Source organism: Enhydra lutris, unplaced genomic scaffold, assembly GCF_002288905.1.
Source record: "Enhydra lutris kenyoni isolate GAN:26980312 unplaced genomic scaffold, ASM228890v2 scaffoldscaffold37, whole genome shotgun sequence".
In the NCBI taxonomy this organism is placed as follows: Eukaryota; Metazoa; Chordata; class Mammalia; order Carnivora; family Mustelidae; genus Enhydra; species Enhydra lutris.
This window is the reverse complement of record NW_019154121.1, coordinates 7,906,260-7,924,870: the sequence shown is the minus strand read 5'-3', so window position 1 is coordinate 7,924,870 and position 18,611 is coordinate 7,906,260. Positions and strand designations below refer to the sequence as shown.

The 18,611-nt window shown below is 39.4% G+C and overlaps 1 protein-coding gene across 1 annotated transcript in view; it reads left to right on the top strand.

The window, feature by feature from the left end:
* Positions 1-6,520: 6,520 nt before the first annotated feature.
* LOC111154371 (deuterosome assembly protein 1) overlaps positions 6,521-18,611 on the top strand; it is a gene marked incomplete at its 5' end in the record, with an annotated part of 67,381 nt that continues 55,290 nt past the window's right edge. The window contains 3 exons of the mRNA XM_022513920.1: positions 6,521-6,545; positions 11,044-11,213; positions 12,590-12,685. Coding sequence (XP_022369628.1) covers positions 6,521-6,545; positions 11,044-11,213; positions 12,590-12,685 — 291 coding nt within the window. The remainder of the gene's footprint in view (positions 6,546-11,043; positions 11,214-12,589; positions 12,686-18,611) is intronic.

Sequence of the window (18,611 nt, the reverse complement as noted above, 5' to 3'; positions counted from 1 at the left end):
CACACACACACACACACACACACACACACAGCCATACTTCCCATTCTTCCATCCACCCAATACACCCTAATTCTGATTTCATCAACATTCTGTTTGCCTCGTTATGCCTTTATAAATGCTCCTCACCTCTGAGCCATATTGCATGCTGTAGCGACTCTTCCTTTCTTATAAAATGTTTTGTTTTCTCCTGGACTTAAGAATTCTAGAAACTTAACTATAATTTTTAAGTTTTCTTCTTCATGATTTCCTTCCAAAAATGTCTTTCTGTTTGTATTTGACCTAGTTGCGTGAACTGCTTTCCTCAAACGTCTGTAATTGCCGGCTGCTCACCCCTGTATAAGATGGCAAAGTCAAAGCTGACAGGAAACTCGGATGTATACAGAAGGTGCTTGTTGACAGGGAGCGTCAAGGCATGTCATCAGCTTCGTCTTGTTCAGTCTCTGTCTCAGGCTGATCAGATTCTAGAGAACACTCTTCTAAATTCTCCGGCTTAGAGGGTGTAAATTGGGCTGCCAGCACTTACCTTCCGCTTCACTGGGTTGCTTCTTGGCTTTGTCTACTGCCGGCTACCATTATCTTTGCCCTTGTAGGTTAAACATATCCCTTTGCCTTATTTTAGTAGGATTTGGGAAGGAAAAATATTTATGTTCATCTATCTTCAACCAAAAGTCTCATTTTTCTCTACTAAATCATTTACTCCATTTTTGATTCTGTGACTTACATCTTAGTCATTGATCTCGTTCATAGAATCTTATCAAATCCTTCCTAAAAATCTGCTGCATGATCTGCCAATTTTTTTATCTGCCATGAAAGTCATATTTTCAAAGAGCCAAGGCAGATGGATAATAAAGCATAAACTTTTCACATCTAATTCAGAAAGATCTTTAAAGCAGTACTCTGTGTGTGCATCTTTCTTAACCTTTTATGTGTTCTTTCCCTCTGAGATGTATTAATTCATAATCACAACTTTACTTCCTAGTTTCTTAGTTTAATACAATTTTAATTATAATTTGTAAAACATTCTAGTGTAATTAATATATTAACAGGTTAATAAGTTGCAGTAAAATATTCTTTTTTAAAGATTTTATCTATTTTTTTGAGGGAGAGCGAGCACAAGCAGGGGGAGTGGAGAGGAGGAGGGAGAAGCAGGCTCCCAGCTGAGCAGGGAGCTCAATGTGGGGCTCCACCTCAGGACCCTGAGATTATAACTTGAGCTGAAGACCGCTGCTAAACCGACTGAGCCACCCAGGCACTCCTAAATTGTAGTGATGTATTCTTTTTCACATTGAAAATTCTTTTTAAAAATATGATTAATTCTCTTGTCTTCTGAATGGCCCAGTCTATACCCCCATTGTTCTCCCTCCACTCTTTATTCCCAGCCACACATATTCCTTTCCAAAGTAATCAAATCTGGTAAATTGTACTTCCCGGTTTCTCTGAAGAAGAAACAAAGTGAAATAGACCTAGGGTAAAATCCTGATATTTTACTTTGAAGGTAGATCCTGAAATGTTAGATGGTACTTAGTGCTTATAGGAATTCACTTAGTGGTGTTGAAAAGGAGGAAGAAACTGGGAATGGAGGGAGTGGGGGTTGGGAGAAGGGAGGGAGAGAGCTGGGAAGGAAACAAAGGAAGGGAAAGATTCCTTTGAGAGACAACTGAGCTGCTACTGAGTTTAGGCAAAGATTCAAAACGCCACCATGAAGGAAACATTTGCATAAACTTTTTCCAGGACAATTTTTATGTGAGGTTAATTGCAGTAGTTACAAATTACAAATGATATGTGTAAGCCCAGGCACCTACACCACAGGTTAGGCACAGGGGCCATTTAAAATGGGAAGTCACTGGAGGGCATGGAGCAAAGCAGTGACATTCTCTGACTTAGTGTTTTAAAAGGCTTACTCTGGTTACTCTGTGGAGAAGAGACCACAGCATGGCAAGAGCAGGACGGATAGACAAGCGAAGCCATTGTAGTAATTCGGGTGGGAGATGAGTGATTTGGATCAGGTTGGTAAAGGTAGAAATAGAAACAAATGGGTACATTTTGACAGAAGTGCTGACAATATTTAGAGATCGTGGATTGGATATGTGGTGTGCAAGAGAGAGATGGGCAAAGGATGATGCAAGACTCTTCACACCATCCGGAAGGATAAGACTGTCATTTATTAAAACCAGAGAGACTAGAGAAAATGCAAGCTTGGTTTGAGACACCTGTTACACATCCAGCTGAAGATACGAAATAATTAGCTGTGTATACAAGTCTCTGTGTAGCTTTCTGCTTCCCCACCCTCGGGGTGGGGCTTTTTTGTTTGTGGTTCCCTTATGGCCACAAGATGGCTACCCACCTCAACCATTACATCTCCTTCCAGAGTGGGAAAAGAGCAAGGGCAATAGGGTAAAAACAGAAGAGCACACACCAGCGTTTTATTTTGGCTTCTTCCAGAAGCCAAAGCCCCAAGAAACAAGGATTTGGATGCAGGTGGTTTCTTTGAGAGATGAAAAATGTGGTGTATTAGTTTCCTCTGACTGCTGTATGACAAATGTGGTGTAAAAATGTGGTGTAAAACAACCAAAATGGACTCACTCACAGTTCTGGAGTCCAGAAGCCCAAAGTCAGTATCCCTGGGTCAATATCAAGGCATCTGGAGGGCTGCATCCATTCTCCAGATGTTCTGGGGAAGAGTCCATTCCTTGCCTCTTCTGGATTCTGGTGGCTGTCAGCATTCCTTGGCTCCTGGCCACATCTCTGACCTTTCAAGCCAGCATCTTCACGCCCCTCTCTGGTTCATCTCCATATCTCTTCTCCTGTGTGTGTCCCATCTTCCCCTGCCTCTTTCTTAGGGCACACCCAGATGATCTAGGATAATCTCCCAACTCAAGATCATCAACTTATGCCAAGACCTTTCTTCTAAATAAAGTAGCATTTATTTATTTATTGCAGACTTTCAGATGTGATATCTTTGGGTATCGTGTTTCGGCCTACCACCTATAGGGACAGAGAAGTGAAATAAGAAAGAGCAAGTTATGAAACCGGTTATCACTGAGAGTGACTGAAGCAAAACCTACTGGGGAGATTCTGGAACCCAGTCTAGAGCCCAGTCTAGAGCACAGCCCTTAGAGATATCCCATCCAGGGAGAAGTGAGTATTTACATACCAATAACTGACATTCACTGGTTGAAGATTGCTTCTGGGAGGGCTTCAATTTCCTGTTACCTCTGGCCTATCACACAGGTGGCACAGAGGACCCCAGTGGCAAGAAGACGGACTCAAGCAAAGAAATGCAGGTTCTGTCCCCTGGAAATCAGGCTGAGTGCCCCCAAGTGGAAAGTATGAGCGATGCATAGGCACCAAGAACCACCACCCTAGCTCTCTTCTAAATAGCTTCATGGCTATTACCTCTCACAGGCCAGATTTTGTTGCATGGCCATGCCTACCTCCAGGAGAGACTGGCCAATGTAGTTGTACTTTTAGCTGGATACGTTTCCACTCTGAGTAACACTGGAGATCTGTTATGGAAGAAAGGAAGGGTGGATGTTGGGTGCAGGCACCTATCCAAGTGGGAGATAAGAATGGAATCAGACAAGTGATAAGGATGACTCAGACCAAGTTCTTACCACTGGACAGAGTGAGAAGTGATCAGAATTTAGGGTATATATTGGAGGCAATGCCGATAGACCTGTTATTCTGGGGTTTGAGGAAACACGAATCTCAGGTCATGAGGGTTTGGATCTTGAGCCGCTATAGCTGTAATGCCAATTAAAGAGACAGAGTGGTGGGTATTAGGGAGGGCACGGATTGTATGGAGCACTGGGTGTAGTGCAAAAACAATGAATACTGTTATGCTGAAAAGAAATAAAAAATTTAAAAATAAATAAATAAATGCTAAAGCACCAAAAAAAAAAAAAAAAAGAGAGAGAGAGACAGAGACAGAGTGGACTGGAGTGGGAGCAGGTCTGTGGTGAGGGGGTTCAAGTGTTGTTTTGAATATGAGAAGTTTGAGGTGCCTATAGACGTCTTGCAAGAATGTTGATGTGGAATGGTAGTTGGATATTGAAGTCTGGAGCTCAGAGCTCTGGCTGCAGAGAGAGATTTGAAAGTTATAAGAATAAGCAGGCATTAGATGGTTCATTTCCAACATTCAGGAAACAGCATCTTTTCTATTTTCCTAATATTGGAAAAATAGACTTTATCACTGTTTAGCTAATTCTTTGCTGTTAGGATCCAGTGAACTAGCTGGCTCTAGTTTTAAATAAAAAGGGGTTAAGTGGCTATCCTCCTTTGTACTACCACTGCAGTCTTTCATCAGATAGACCTTTTAGCAAGAGGGAGTTTTAATTGTCCTAGAGATTGGCTTATAGAATCCAAGCTAACCTATATATGGTTTATTATTAATCATACCATGGTTCTCCATATTAATATGAAATATGTCAGATATATAAGTTTATGGGGACTGTTTGGTTATTTGTATTTTTAAGTAATTATAAAAATCACCTGCAGAAAGAGGTTTGGTGTTTGCTAATATTTCAACTATCCTCTTCTATCATTCAGTGTGTGAGCCAAGATGTTACTCAGAAGAGGAATAGTCATTATAGAAAAAGTTTTTAGAAAAAGTTTAACTGTAATACAGGTATTTACAAGATCTTCCACTCTTTTTAGAACATAAAAACTGTTAGATATTAAATTTGTATGTATCTAGAATTCTTTTTTTTAAGGATTTTATTTACTTATTTGACAGAGAAAGATCACAAGTAGGCAGAGAGGCAGGCAGAGAGAGAGGGGGAAGCAGGCTCCCTGCTGAGGAGAGAGCCCGATGCGGGGCTCGATCCCAGGACCCTGAGATCATGACCTGAGCCAAAGGCAGAGACTTAACCCACTGAGCCCGTGTATCTAGAATTCTGATAAAACATTGACAGGGACTTGAAAGCTATCACGTTGCATTTTATTTCTGTAAATGTCTCTCTTTGATGATTTTGATGAAGGCTCTAGAATAAGGCCTTGGTAAGTACATGTAAGCATGCTTTTGGGGAATGTTGGGATTTCTACCCCTCCACATTCCAACATTAAGCTTATTACAGATGAGGGAGAAGAATAGACTGAGAATAAGCCACCATCTTAAATATGCAGTAAAGATAGGCGTTGTAATGCTGTTAAGTCAGCACACATTAGTGATGACAGTAAATAGCATATTTTGGACAATGAGAAAAGTGCTAGAGAAAAGCTATTTTTAGCTATAATTTGGTAGCCAATTTTGAAGGAGGGCAACTGTGAAATTGTGACGGAGGAGTCATAAAGTAGTAAGCCTTTCGCTTTACTGTCTTGGGGGGGACAGTCAACTATAGAGCAGTCTGACATCACAGATATGTCTATGAAAGTGGGTTCTGGGGCATCTGGAATCTCTCCCATTTGGTTCTGTTTAAGTTTCTGGGGTGGTACAGTATTTGATATACGGAACAGGGTCTATGAGCCACCACAGAAAAGTTAAATTATATTGGTATGACTAAATATATAGTAATATAACTAAGTAATATATAATAATATATATAATATATATATAATATAATAATAATATAACTAAGTAATATAACTGCTTCATTTTAGAAGAGTTTCATTAAAATATTTTGAAAAAGTTAAGACCTGATATGATGGTTTATATTACCCATCAACCTTTTGGAGACTCGTTCTCTTAGACTCTTCCATGTTGCGGAACATAGTCTCCTCTTTCTCTTCAGCCTATGCTTTCCTTTCTCAATCCCTCTGCTTCCTCCACAATGACTTCCATGTTTGTTTTTCAAACCCCATCTTCTCTCTCTCAAACCCAGGGTCCATTTCTATTCTGACATCTCTTAAGTCCCCAAATGAACTCACTTTGTTTTTACAGACCTCTTTTTCCATTTCTATTTTCCAGATTGATGATGGGTAGGCAGGTTGTCCCTACATCCCCCTTGGCCTAGAACAATCACTGCTTTATACCTTTGTCCTGGCATAATTGTCATGAGTGCATCTTCCACTTTCAAAATTGTCCTGGTTTGGATAATAGATAACATGGTCACCATAGTCGTCTGTCTGATGAAGGTCTGCCTTTGTAAGGACCAGCACGTAAGCCCATACATGAAAGGACTTTGGAGTAACCTACATGTCCATGTATCTTACTCGAGCTCTTTTTACTCTGAATGACTCTCTACTTTCCATTCTCCTGTCCCCACTATACACTGGCCACCTACCACCATTTATACCATCAGCTTTGTATTTTGCTCTCTTCACGTATTTTGACTCTAGGCCCCTCAGACTGGTACATCACCCTGCAAATCTCAGTGTGTCCCCTTCCTTCTGGTTTGAGACCTCTCTCCTGACCGCACAATCCTTCTCTTGGGAATTACCCCCTGGGGATAAACCCAGTAGTCAGGCCAAGTTTTGTATGTCTACAGTGGTGTATCAGCCACAATCCACCTACTTCTTAAAGCTGGAAGACTCAGAGGACTTTTTTCTTTTTTAATGCCTCCACCAACTTTTCTAAAATTGGAAAAATAAGACCTACTTTATGGGATGTTGTGAGGATCTGTAAGAAGAAGAACAGGAAAGTAATTAGCGTAGTGTTAGTCAGTGTTTGACTACAGGAAGAAATGAAAATATGAATAATGTTAGGGCCCAGCTCTGTGGAGAAGGCTAAACTAAGCCTTTTGTATTTCATTTTGAAGTTCTTTAGATTTAGGAGCAAATACTGATTCTGTGGAGACCAACTTGCTCTTAATTATCCCTGAAAAACTGAAGAAGGGAAGATACACTAGTAGATTAGACAATTGAATTTCAAAAAGGAATATTAAATTTGACAGAAAGCTGAGCTGGATGTAAATCTGAGTTTGACTAAGTCTTCGGGAAGATTCTGGAAGGGATTATGGGTGGCTTGTGAGCATCCAGAGGAGGAAGCAGTGGCCCCAGGACTCAGCACAAACACATACTAGATCAGCCTGGGCTCACGGGGCTGATAAACCCGTGCATCAGGGAGCTTATAGATAGAATCTTACTTGGACTTTGCCATATTATTTTACAGGGCTTTTCATGACATTTTTATAGGGGGGAAAAAAGAGAAAATATTATAAATTTAAATAAGTGGATTAGAAACTTATTATAAGAAAAGAAATAATCACCAGATCCCTGTCACTCTGACAGGGTTGGTAGTGGAATGCCAGAGAGCCCTGTCCTCCATCTTGTCTAGTGTGATATTTTACAGTCACTTGTAGGAAGAAAAAGTATTCATATATGAAACAACTAATGCTTTGCTTATCAGATCTGCAGATGACACAAAACTGAGAGCTATAGTGAATATATTTTCTGACAGAAACAGGATCCCAAAACATAATAAGCTCCTTGAGGAAGGCTTCTGTGGTAACCCGTCTTGTCCAAGTTTGTATTCAGTACCTTTGCTTTCTAGTCCCCGAAGAGCTGCACGTATTCATCAGTCTCATATTGTCCCTGCCTTGCAGGTGTCTCTATGCACAGGTCATGTGTCTCTGTCTTCCCAGTTCCTCACACAGCGGGCAGCAGTCCCTGAATGGTTGTTTGCTTCATTAACGAACCAGTGATGACAACACACGTTGAGAGGCTGAAACTATCACAATGAAATGTAATAAGGATAAATATAAAGCTCTGCCCTTAGAGCAGCCCCCAACCCCCCAAGATGAAACAAGCACAAGATAGTGGCTTTGTTTGTAGCATACGTGAAAAAGGTGTTCGGACACGAATAAACTCACCTTGAAATGGTATCATATCACTGCTTTGCCCTTCCCCTTCCCAGATTCAAAGCTAAGGTGATCTTTATCTGCTCGAATAAAAACGCATAGCACCAAAAACAGGGTGTGAGAGCCCCTCCCTAAACTGGTTAGACAGCACCTGGGGTGTTCTGTTAAAGTTCTGAATGGTACATCTCAAGGAGGAAATCAACACAGGAACTTGTTCAGTGGAGAGCCACCAGGATTATAAAGGGTCTGAAAATCTTAACGTAGTCATTCACTTTTTCATTCATTCAACAAATGGTATTTTAAGCGTCTAGTATTTTCCAGGCAGTATACTAGGTAGTGAGGGGTGGAGAAAAAAGAAATTTCCACGGGCAATTGGAGGAAATAAAGATACTTGTGGACATAAACAAAGACCACCCAAATGAGAACAAAAGAAGCCTATTTATTCAAAGCTTGCTATTGCAAGGGAGTCAGCAAACATCGCTTACATTTCGCAGAGACTTGAAGGCCAGTGGGAAAGCTTTATAGTAAACAAAAGAGAAGGCTTTGGGCATGCTTTCATTGGATGGAGGTTGTTACAGGGAAGATGGAAGCAGGATTAGTAGAAGGGGGGCATTCTATATATTAGTTTGGGGACTGTATTTGGCTTTCTCCAGTTGGTCCTGAGTTGGAAGTGGGGGCAAAAATTAAGGAAGCTGTCAGTCATTGACCGAGTCCTGACCATTCTAGGACTATTGCTATAGAAGTTGTGGGTAAGTGTTCTGGCCATTGTCTGTATGAATGTTCAGTATCTACTACTGAACGCTGAGAAAACCCGGAAGAATCTGGAGGTACAGATAATGTATTTGACATATTAATAACTGTATTCAAGTACTCAAAGGTCTACTGTGTTGAAAAGGCACTTGTTCTGCATGGTCCTAATTTATCAAATTAGAACCAGGGGTTGAAAGAGCTCTTCAAAATAAGAAAGAACTTCTTAAAACTCATTGCTATCTAGCTACAATCTCAGATAGCGGTTACCTGGTAAAGGAGAAATTCAGACCTAGGCTGGGTGACCTTTCGGCAGTGATACTGTGAAACAGATCACAAGCCTTGGCATGCACCAGGATCACCTGATATCTTTGTTAGTGATGCAGAATAACCTCTGTTCTAGACCTGCTGAATCTGATCAGCGGGGCATCATAGATGATTCTCATACGAAACATTGTGAAAGACGTGCACACGCTGGGTGGGTAGTTGGACAAGGTGACTTGTGAAAGTCCTTCCACGCTGAGTCCTGATTTTTGCATGCAGAGTCATAGTCAGGAAAGAAACCTTCGCTTCTTTATTTAACAATATTGACTGAGTGGCTTCCATTATGTCGCTCTCTACTTTTGGCCTATATTTTAATTCCATTGGCATGGTACGTTCCTACATGCTGAGTAAATAATGATGAAAAGGACTCATTTGTTCGTTTTTCAAAATTTTATTGAGTATCTGCTATGTGCTGGAGCACTGTGCTGAGCTCCAGTGAGATGGTGATAAAATGGCCCTTTCAGAGCTTACAGTAGCAGAAAAACAATATATTTATGGTAAAGGTGATACATGTTATGAAAAGAAAATGGTGTGAAAACGATTCTTTTTGTTCTGCTGGTTTTCCCCATCTCGTAACTCCAATTAAAATTCGATCAGCTTATTTATAGAGGAATTAGTACTTCCTTTCCCTCAGATTTTTTTTAGGTTTTAAGTGAAAATGGAGAGCCTTTGGGCCTTAGTCCAGAAATCCTACAAGACTTCAGAATGGCACTTTGTACTTAGAAGCTCTCTGATGTCAAAACTGCTGAGTCCACTGGTGAATAAGCTGATCAAAGGGACACCCTTCGTTCAGGTTGCCTGGGCATTTTAGAAATTGATCCTGGAAATTCTGAGTTCTTTGGGTTCTCATACCTCTTCCTAACCTTATTGCAATGGAACTAATCTATGCTGTATTTTTCAAGTGAGTTCTTAATTCAAAACATCATGTCTTTTGCTATGTGGTACACCGAAAGGAGCTGAAGATGGGAAGCAGCTGCCTACGATCTTGACCTGGGTCTCCCACTAATTACTGTGTGACCTTGACCTCTCTGGGCCTGACATTTTTCAGAATGCTAAATGATTCTTAATCACCTCTAAAATTCTGATTTGGTGAAACTAAATGGAGGAGATATTTCTCGCCTGCCTTTTCCTCCTGCCTTCCTTCCACCCACACAAATACATTAGAAGCCCCGTCACCACCATTGAATGGATACTGAAATAACTCGCTTTCTAATACTGGATGTGTGTGTGTTCTGTGGGCTGAAATCTGAGGCTTCACCATCTGCCTGCATATCCAGTCTGAATAACTGGACTTATGCTAGGCCCCTTGTGGAATACGTCATCGTCTTTGAAGGAGAGCCCTGCCCTGGGAGCAACAGCAATCTGTCCTCACAATTAGCACCTCTATAAATTGAGCTATTGCAAGGGTTTTGTTTCAATTATAAATAGACCCTCTGAGAACCAAGATATTGCCCCTTATCCGACTCACAGTATCCCCATTATCTAAAGACTTACATTATTCTGCCCACACCTGCCTGATCAGATTCCTTCCAAAGGGACACCAGCCAGATCACACTACGTTCCCCTCCTCGAGAAGGAGTACTGTCACCCAATTAGTACCCTTGAATCGGGCCCTTCCGAGTCTGGGGTTGCTCTTCTATCCCTGATAGGCACGGTTGGAGTCCCAGTTTGCCTGCCACCAAACTTAGTCAAGCTATGACAGACATAGGTACATGTTCGTACATTTACATAGAAGAGCATTGGACCTTTTTCATAATTCAAATTTTCCATAGAATCAGTCCACTCTAAAATTGTTATATTATTTAATTTTTTTTCAGCTAACTTCATTTATTGTCACCTTATTTCTGATATAACATAATCTGCACATGTGTTTTCATTTTAGGACTTCCTTGTCTAAGTCAAAACTTTTGGCTCTGGGAGACCCAGGTGCTACCACGTATACTAAGAAGAGAATAGAAGCAGTATCTTTATCAATTATTGCATTATATTAGGATAGCAACTATAATTTAGGAGATGTCATTTAAAAAAATTAATGTATATTCACTGTTTACTCTGAAATCAGCTTTCAGTTTTAGTTTAAAATTTAACCTCTGGCTTCCAGACTTCTTCCTATTTAAGTAATTGAACAATTTGAGGAAATAATGATCAGAGCACTATTCAGAGCCGTGGAATAATTTTTCTTGTCCTCACATTTCCCTCTTTTAAAATGTGTTTCACTTTTCAACCATTGCCAGAGCTTCTCCTTGTGAGGCCGAACTTCAGGAATTAATGGAGCAAATTGACATCATGGTAAGCAACAAAAAATTGGATTGGGAAAGGAAAATGCGGGCTTTGGAGACACGATTAGATCTTCGGGATCAAGAGTTGGCAAATGCACAAACATGCTTGGATCAGAAAGGCCAAGAGGTACTGAATATATGTGTTGTTAATTCCTCAGGCAGTTATAAATAGTATTTATTCTCTTCAGGGTATGTTTTTCATTATGTATACTTTTTATCAGGCATCAGCGGTAGCCTTTACTGCTTGGAATTCTGTCACAGTGTGCTAAATGTGTTCCATCAAATAAGTGACAATTGGAGCCTCAACCCATAAAAATTTGCTGATGCAGAAAAACAAAATGCCATCTAGAAAAGTAAATAGACATTTAATATATATATGTGAAATAAATATTGTTTGCAAGCAAAGATGTCAGTGCTTTTGCAACTGTAGAAACAAGCTAGTTGCCCAAACTCTGTCTTTGGAAATGGCTAAGTCAAGCATCTCTTCAAATCTACTAGGAGAACATTTCCACAAAGAAGTGAAATGTCAACACATGATTGTGGGACAGGGAAGAACAGAGTTAGGTGAAGGGGGTGTGTGGATATATGTGGGCACCCTCTTAAGAGGAGTGCCCCCAACCCCTACAAGGTTGCTTACAGCACATCGGTGACTGTAGAATGTACGAGTGCTCTCAGGCTTCCAGACGAGTTCTGGAAAATCACGTACTTGACCTAATGCGGACTTTTGTGTCTGTGAATTTTTCTTCTGGGTGAGGCCTAAGAGAAGTATTTACTTTAATCTTATACGAAACCATCATCAGCCAACTTGTTCTTCAGCCATCTCTCTACCTTTGTTGGCCTCCCAGTAGAACTTACCTCTTGACATAGTTAACTGGGTTATTTAGTTACTGGCATCTGGCTTCCCTTCAGGGTAGAGGCAGGTCATCAGGCCCAGAATATGCAAGAGACTGTTTTCTTGCTCCCATATCTGTGATGACCCAGATGGGTACAGAGGTGCTTCCCCTGCGTTTTCAGCCAATTCCGCAAGCCAAACCCCTGGGAACTCTGCTGAGACATCATTCTTTTCTTTTTAAAATGTTCTTCTAAAAATGCAGCCCGCACTCCATGGTGCCCCCGGAGCAAAGCACCCACTGAAGACAGTGGTGCCCCAAATAAAAACAGAACTGCATCCGCAGAGGCTCTGCCTGAGTGATGGTGACATGGCCTCCTGAAAAAATAATGCAAAGTAAATTCTAAACCTTAATTTCAGATGTGATGGTGACACGGATCTTTTGTCAGACATCCATACCGCCCCGTTCTTATGTGTACCCAGTGGAATAGCGCCAGCAATGTGGGGTTTTGTGACTTTCATTATTAATAGCTATTTTAAGAACTGCAGTTCAAATATTTATTCTTGTTTGGGGACAGCAGTTTTACTTAAAGCATGCTCCTCCTTTGCATATTTTCTGCTTTCATCAGGCAAAATTTAGAAAAAAATCAAATTAAGTTTTGTTCTTGCTGCAGGTGGGCTTACTTAGGCAGAAGCTGGACAGTCTGGAAAAATGTAACTTAGCAATGACGCAAAATTATGAAGGACAACTGCAAACCCTAAAAGCTCAAGTAAGGAAACAATGTAATTTAATCTCCTTTGATGATTTAACACATTTTGATACATGTTTTCACATATAAAATTATATCAAATTTATGTATTTATAAGTTGTATTGATTTTATTAAAATGGACTATTTTTAATACAAGTAAAGTTTTTATATTTAATGACGGGTTATATGTTTGACTGTGTCTTTCATTGTTTTATTAGATTGTTTCTTTTATTAGACTGTCAGCTCTTTATCCCTTTAACTGTTAGCATAGTGCAAGACTATTACCTTTCTGTTTATCAGATGACTTGTTGATTAATTACATGATAATAGCTAACAATGTGAACAACAAAAATGACTTTGCTATTATGAAACAGAAAATTGAAAAGAAAAAAACTGGTCTTTGGTACTTAGATACTGGTAGGGCTATAGGTTTTCTGAATAGGGATACTGATTTCTTTGTTATTTATTCCTCTACTTCCTCACTGTGCTAGCAAGCCAAAAATCTTCTCTCCCTTACCACAAATAATGCATAGGGCAATCATTATCTGTGCATCTTAGATCTAGTAGCTGCTCTTGTCCTTGCTTAACTTAATAAATGAATCAATGGGAAATAACAGTTTGATCATGAAATTTATGAAGTGCAAAGATTTCACAAGTGATAATACAATTAAATGAGCTTGAAGTAGTTAATTCTTTCTTAAGTACCTTCTTAGGGAAGTCATCAGCTCTTAAGATTGGATATGAAACATTTGATACCGCTTAACATAATCTTAAAAGACTGGCTAGCTCGTAAATTTAGACATTTTTCCTGCAATTCAAAGAGCTGCCACTAGATGATAGCTTGAATTACAAAACTAAATGGTTTTTCTAAGACTAAGCATTTAACACTTAACTCAATCAACCTTGTTTTTCCTGTAATGATAAAGCTCTGAAATACCAACATATATATTAAATCACTGTATTTGTTCAGTATAAACACGATCTGGAATAAGTTTTAAAAAAAATAAAGAAATGGAGATACAAGTGATATACCATCTCAAAATTATATCTCATTAGTTCAGTCACTGCTTACCAGATATTTAATCTCTGGGGTTTTTTTCACATCCATTGTTAAAAAGTTGTAAGGCTTGTTTACAGGTGCTGAGTGGTCATGTAATACATGAATCCCTGCCGTTTGTTGCTTTGCAGCTTTGTTTTATTACTTGGCTGCTGGCTAACCAACAAATACCCTGATAGCAATTTCACAAAATTGTGTTCTGTGGAATGCTAATATTGAAAGTTTTAGGAAACGCTGTTTACTTCTTCTTGGCTCCTGGGCATTCACAGTGCCTGCTAGCATATGACAGGCTGTGCAAATTCCTGTTTCAAACAAATCCTTTTAACCTTTTTAATCCTTCATTTTTCAAAACATATTTGATCATGGAACTCTATTTTTTAAGCTAAAACCGGCTTATCCTGTAGTACACTATTACAGTGTAAACACTGTAAACAGGTGTTTCATAGATACATTTTGGAAAAACTACATTGTTCTTGAAAGAGCAGCCATCTGCTTCCACTACAGTTTTCTGCTCTTCTTTTCTTCTCATGTTAAAAGAAAGAAAAGCATTAAAGAGAAGAGCAGCAGAGAAGGAAAGAGGGAAAAAGAGAGAACTGGTTTGCATAATAGCTCGTAATATGTCACTCTTCTAACTAGAAAATGCTATCTTGTAGCAAACATGCTTTGGTTGCTGCTAGCTCACTCTACTGATTCCTTCTTTGAAATTCCTGGTTTATCTACAATTTCATTTTCCTAAAATATTTTAAGGATATACTTTTGTTGGGTCCGTTATCAAAGGAACGAGACTGAGACAAAGTTACGCAAAGCCTTATTCTATGCCAAGCATTAGAAGTTAGACTGACCGGCCAGGGAAATGAGGCTGAGACAAAGTGGAAGTTAAGTAAAGCTTTATTCTATGCCAAGCATTAGAAGTCAGACTGACTGGCCAGGGCCTACTCCTAAGAGAGCGACGCCCCTTGGTCTTACAGGCTAGTTTTTATAGGGCACAATCGCAGGCATCTACATATGTGGCTTTGGCTGATTGGATGTCTCCTACCTGTGTGTTTTAGTAACGGTTACCTGGAACTGATACTAGTAACTGTTGAGGTGCTTATTAAACAACAAAATGGCCTTGTTTTAGGTATGTGTTTTAGTAATAGTTACCTGGAACTGATATCAATAACTGTTGAGGCATTTATTAAACAACAAAATGTCTACCTAGGCAACATGGAGTCACTATGGCTAAGTAGGCCCAGGCAGGCCCTAGGGGGTTAACATGTTTTAACGTGGAATCAACCCCAACACTTTACCATACTCTTCTTTGAATAACTCTATCAAAACTTTCTTATAGAAACTGCTTCTTTTTAAAAAGAGAATATTTTCTTTTCCTTCTATCCATTATGAAACTATGATTAAATTGTGTGTATATATATATATATATATATATATATATATATATACAATATATGAGAAAACTCTGAGAAGTGGAGGGAGAGACAGGCCAACTAAAACCTTGGTACCCAAGGAGTGACATAGTGGTGAGTTCCCTGGGATTTCTCTTTGCCTCTTATATCCCATGCTGGGGAATGGAGAAGTTGACAACCCAGGCACAAACAAAAACAATCCCAAGGAATGCCTACTTTCTGCAGCCAAAAGACCCAGAAAAAGACCGCTTAGCAAGATTACACACTTTTAGATAATAACTGTTCTACTCCAGCCAAACACCACAGAAAAAATACTTCAGCCCCAAACCCACCCCCAGCTCAGCACAGACTGTGTAGACAGCCTCTTTCTTATCAGCTTGTAATGAGGTAGTCCAGGCTCCTGAGCCTGGGTGGTATGAGAGAAGACTGGAGTGGAGAGCCAGGAATCTCGTAACCAGTAAGCGTTGGCAAGGCCTTCCGCAACCCAAGGTGTTAGTGGAGGCCATGTGGAGAGCCTGGACTAGTATGTCCATTTGGTGGTGAGGAGTCAATCCCCCTCCTCTCTGAATGGTATCAAGGGAAGCCTAATAAGGAGTCAGGATGTTTACCACCTCTCAGTGGTAAAGAGGCCACTTGCCCTCACTACACTTTCACTGAAGGACAGGTGAGAGGCAATAATAAGGCACCTATGCCCCTCCAGTCAAGGTGGTATCATTGAAGACTAGTGGGGATTCTGAACTCCCATTCCCACTCAGCAGGGATAAGGAACGTCTCCCTTGGGTTACCGACTGAGGCCAAGAGCTGAACTCCCACTGGCCCCTGGCAGTGATGAGACAGCGTCTCCCTTTCCTTGCCAGAGTGCTGTCAGAAAAGGATGGCTGAAACACAATCCCTAAAGAAAATCTAGTGTCTCATAGCACAATACCCAAAATGTCCAAGTTTCAATTAAAAAAACCACCCATCACACCAGGAACCAGGAAGATCTCAACTTGAATGAGAAAAGACAACCAAGAGATGGCAACACTGAGTGAATACAGATGTTAGAATTATCTGACAAGGATTTTAAAGCAGCTGCTATAAAAATGCTTCAGCGAGCAATTACAAACACACCTGAAACAAATGAAAGTTTTAGCAAAGAAACAAAACTATAATAAACAGCCAGTTAGAAATTTTACCTCTGGAAAATGAAATAGCCAAACTAAAAGAATTCAGTGGATGTACTCAAAAGTAGGATGAAGAGGACGGAGGAAATAGTCAGTGAGCTTAAAGATAATGGAATGAAAATTAACCTATCTGAACAACAGAGAGAAAACAGACTAAAAGAAAATGAAGCTAAGGGACATGTAGGACTATAACAAAAGATTGGAAATTTGTGTCATAGAGTCCCAGAAGGGAGAGGAGAGTGGGACTGAGAAAGTATTCAAAGAAATACAGGTGAAAAGTGTCAAAACTTGGTAAAAGATATAAACCTACAGATTCAAGAATCTGGGTGAAAGTCAAACAAGATAAATACAGAGAAACCAAGACCGAGACACATTGTAGGCAAAGTTCTCAAAACCAACAGACAAAGAAAAAAAATCTTGGAAGCAGAAGAGAGAAATAACACCTTACCTATAGGGAAGAATCAATTCAGATAACAGATTTCTCATCAGAAACCATGGAGGCCAGAGAATGTGGGACATTTTTCAGTTGCTGAAAGAACATAAATGTCAACCCAGAATTCTATGCCTAGAAAAAATATCCTTAGGAATGAAGGAGAAATCAAGTCCTTCTCAAATGAAGGATAACTAAGAGAATTTGTCACTAATAAACCTACCTTCAAAGAATGGCTAAAGAAAGTTCCTTTAGCAGGAAGGAAATGACAAAGAAAGAATCTTGAGATATCAGGAAGGAAGAAAAAACAATGGAAAGAGTTTTTAAAAATGGATTAATGCAATACTTTCCTTCTCTTTGAATTGTTTGACAGATAAAGCAAAAATTATAACAATGTCTAATGCAGTTCTTAATGTATGTTGAAGGAATACTTAAGACAATTATGTTACAAATGGGTCAGGGCAAAGAGAGACATAAAAAAAAAGTAAAACTTCTGCATTTCACTTGAACTGGTAAGATGTTGACACCAGTAGACTGTAATGACTTCTGTATATATAATGTAATACCTAGATCACCAATTGAGAAAGCTATTCAAATAGATAATATTCAAATACCCTATAGGTAAACCAAGAAAGAATTATAAATAATGCTCAAATAACCCTGAAGAAAACAGAAAAGCTAAAATAGAGAAACCAAAAACTGGAAAACAGAAAAGAACAACAAGAGTAAGGCTTAAGCTCTAATATATCAATAATTACATTAAATGGGAAGTGTCTAAATACATCAGTTAAAAGATGGAGATTGACAGAGTAAATTAAGAAAATATGATCTCACAGTATGTTCTGTTCCAGAAACTCACTTCAGACATAACTACAAAGGTAATTTGAAATTAAAAGGTAGAAAAAAATACCATGCAAATACTAATCAGAGCAGAAGCGGTGCCAGGATAGTTCTGTGGAGAAAGAAGAGTCTTTTCAACAAACATAAAGGCACAACTGAATATCCACATGTAAAAGAACTAAGTTAGACCTAAACCATAAACAAAAATGAACTCAAAATGGATTAAAGACCTAACTGTAAAAACTTAATCTATAGGGGCGCCTGGGTGGCTCAGTGGATTAAAGCCTCTGCCTTCGGCTCGGGTCATGATCCCAGGGTCCTGGGATCGAGCCCCGCATCGGGCTCTCTGCTCAGTGGGGAGCCTGCTTCCACCTCTCTCTTTCTCTGCCTGCCTCTCAGCCTACTTGTGATCTCTGTCTGTCAGATAAATAAATAAAATCTTTAAAAAAAAAAAAACAACCTTAATCTATAAAGCTCTTAGAAAAAACACAGAGTAGCTCTTCATGACTTTGGGTTAGGCAATGATTTCTTAGATTTGGCACCAAAAGCACAAGAAAAATCAGATGAATTTAACTTCACTAAAATTAAACCACCTCTGTGCTTCAAAGGACACCATCAAGAAAATGAAGAGACAGCTCACAAAGTGGGAGAAAATATTTACAAATGATATATCTGATAAAGGACTAGTGTCTGGAAAAAAAAAAAAAACTCATACTAGTCAATAATAAAAAGTAAATGACCTAACTTTAAAATGGGCAAAGATATGAATAGACATTTTTTAAGAGAAGCTGTACAAGTATCCAATAAGCATATGAAAAAATGCTCAACATCATGAGTCATTGAGGAAATGCATATCAAATTGTGAGATACCCATTCACCCTGGCCAGAATGGCTATAATCAAAAAGATGGACAATAGCAAATGTTAGTGAGGATATGGAGAAATTAGAACCCTGTATGTTCTCAGTAATACTGGGAAATGGTGCAGCCACTTGGAAAGTAGTTCAGTAGTGCCTTAAAAAGTTAAACTCAGAGTTTCCGTAAGATAGCAATTC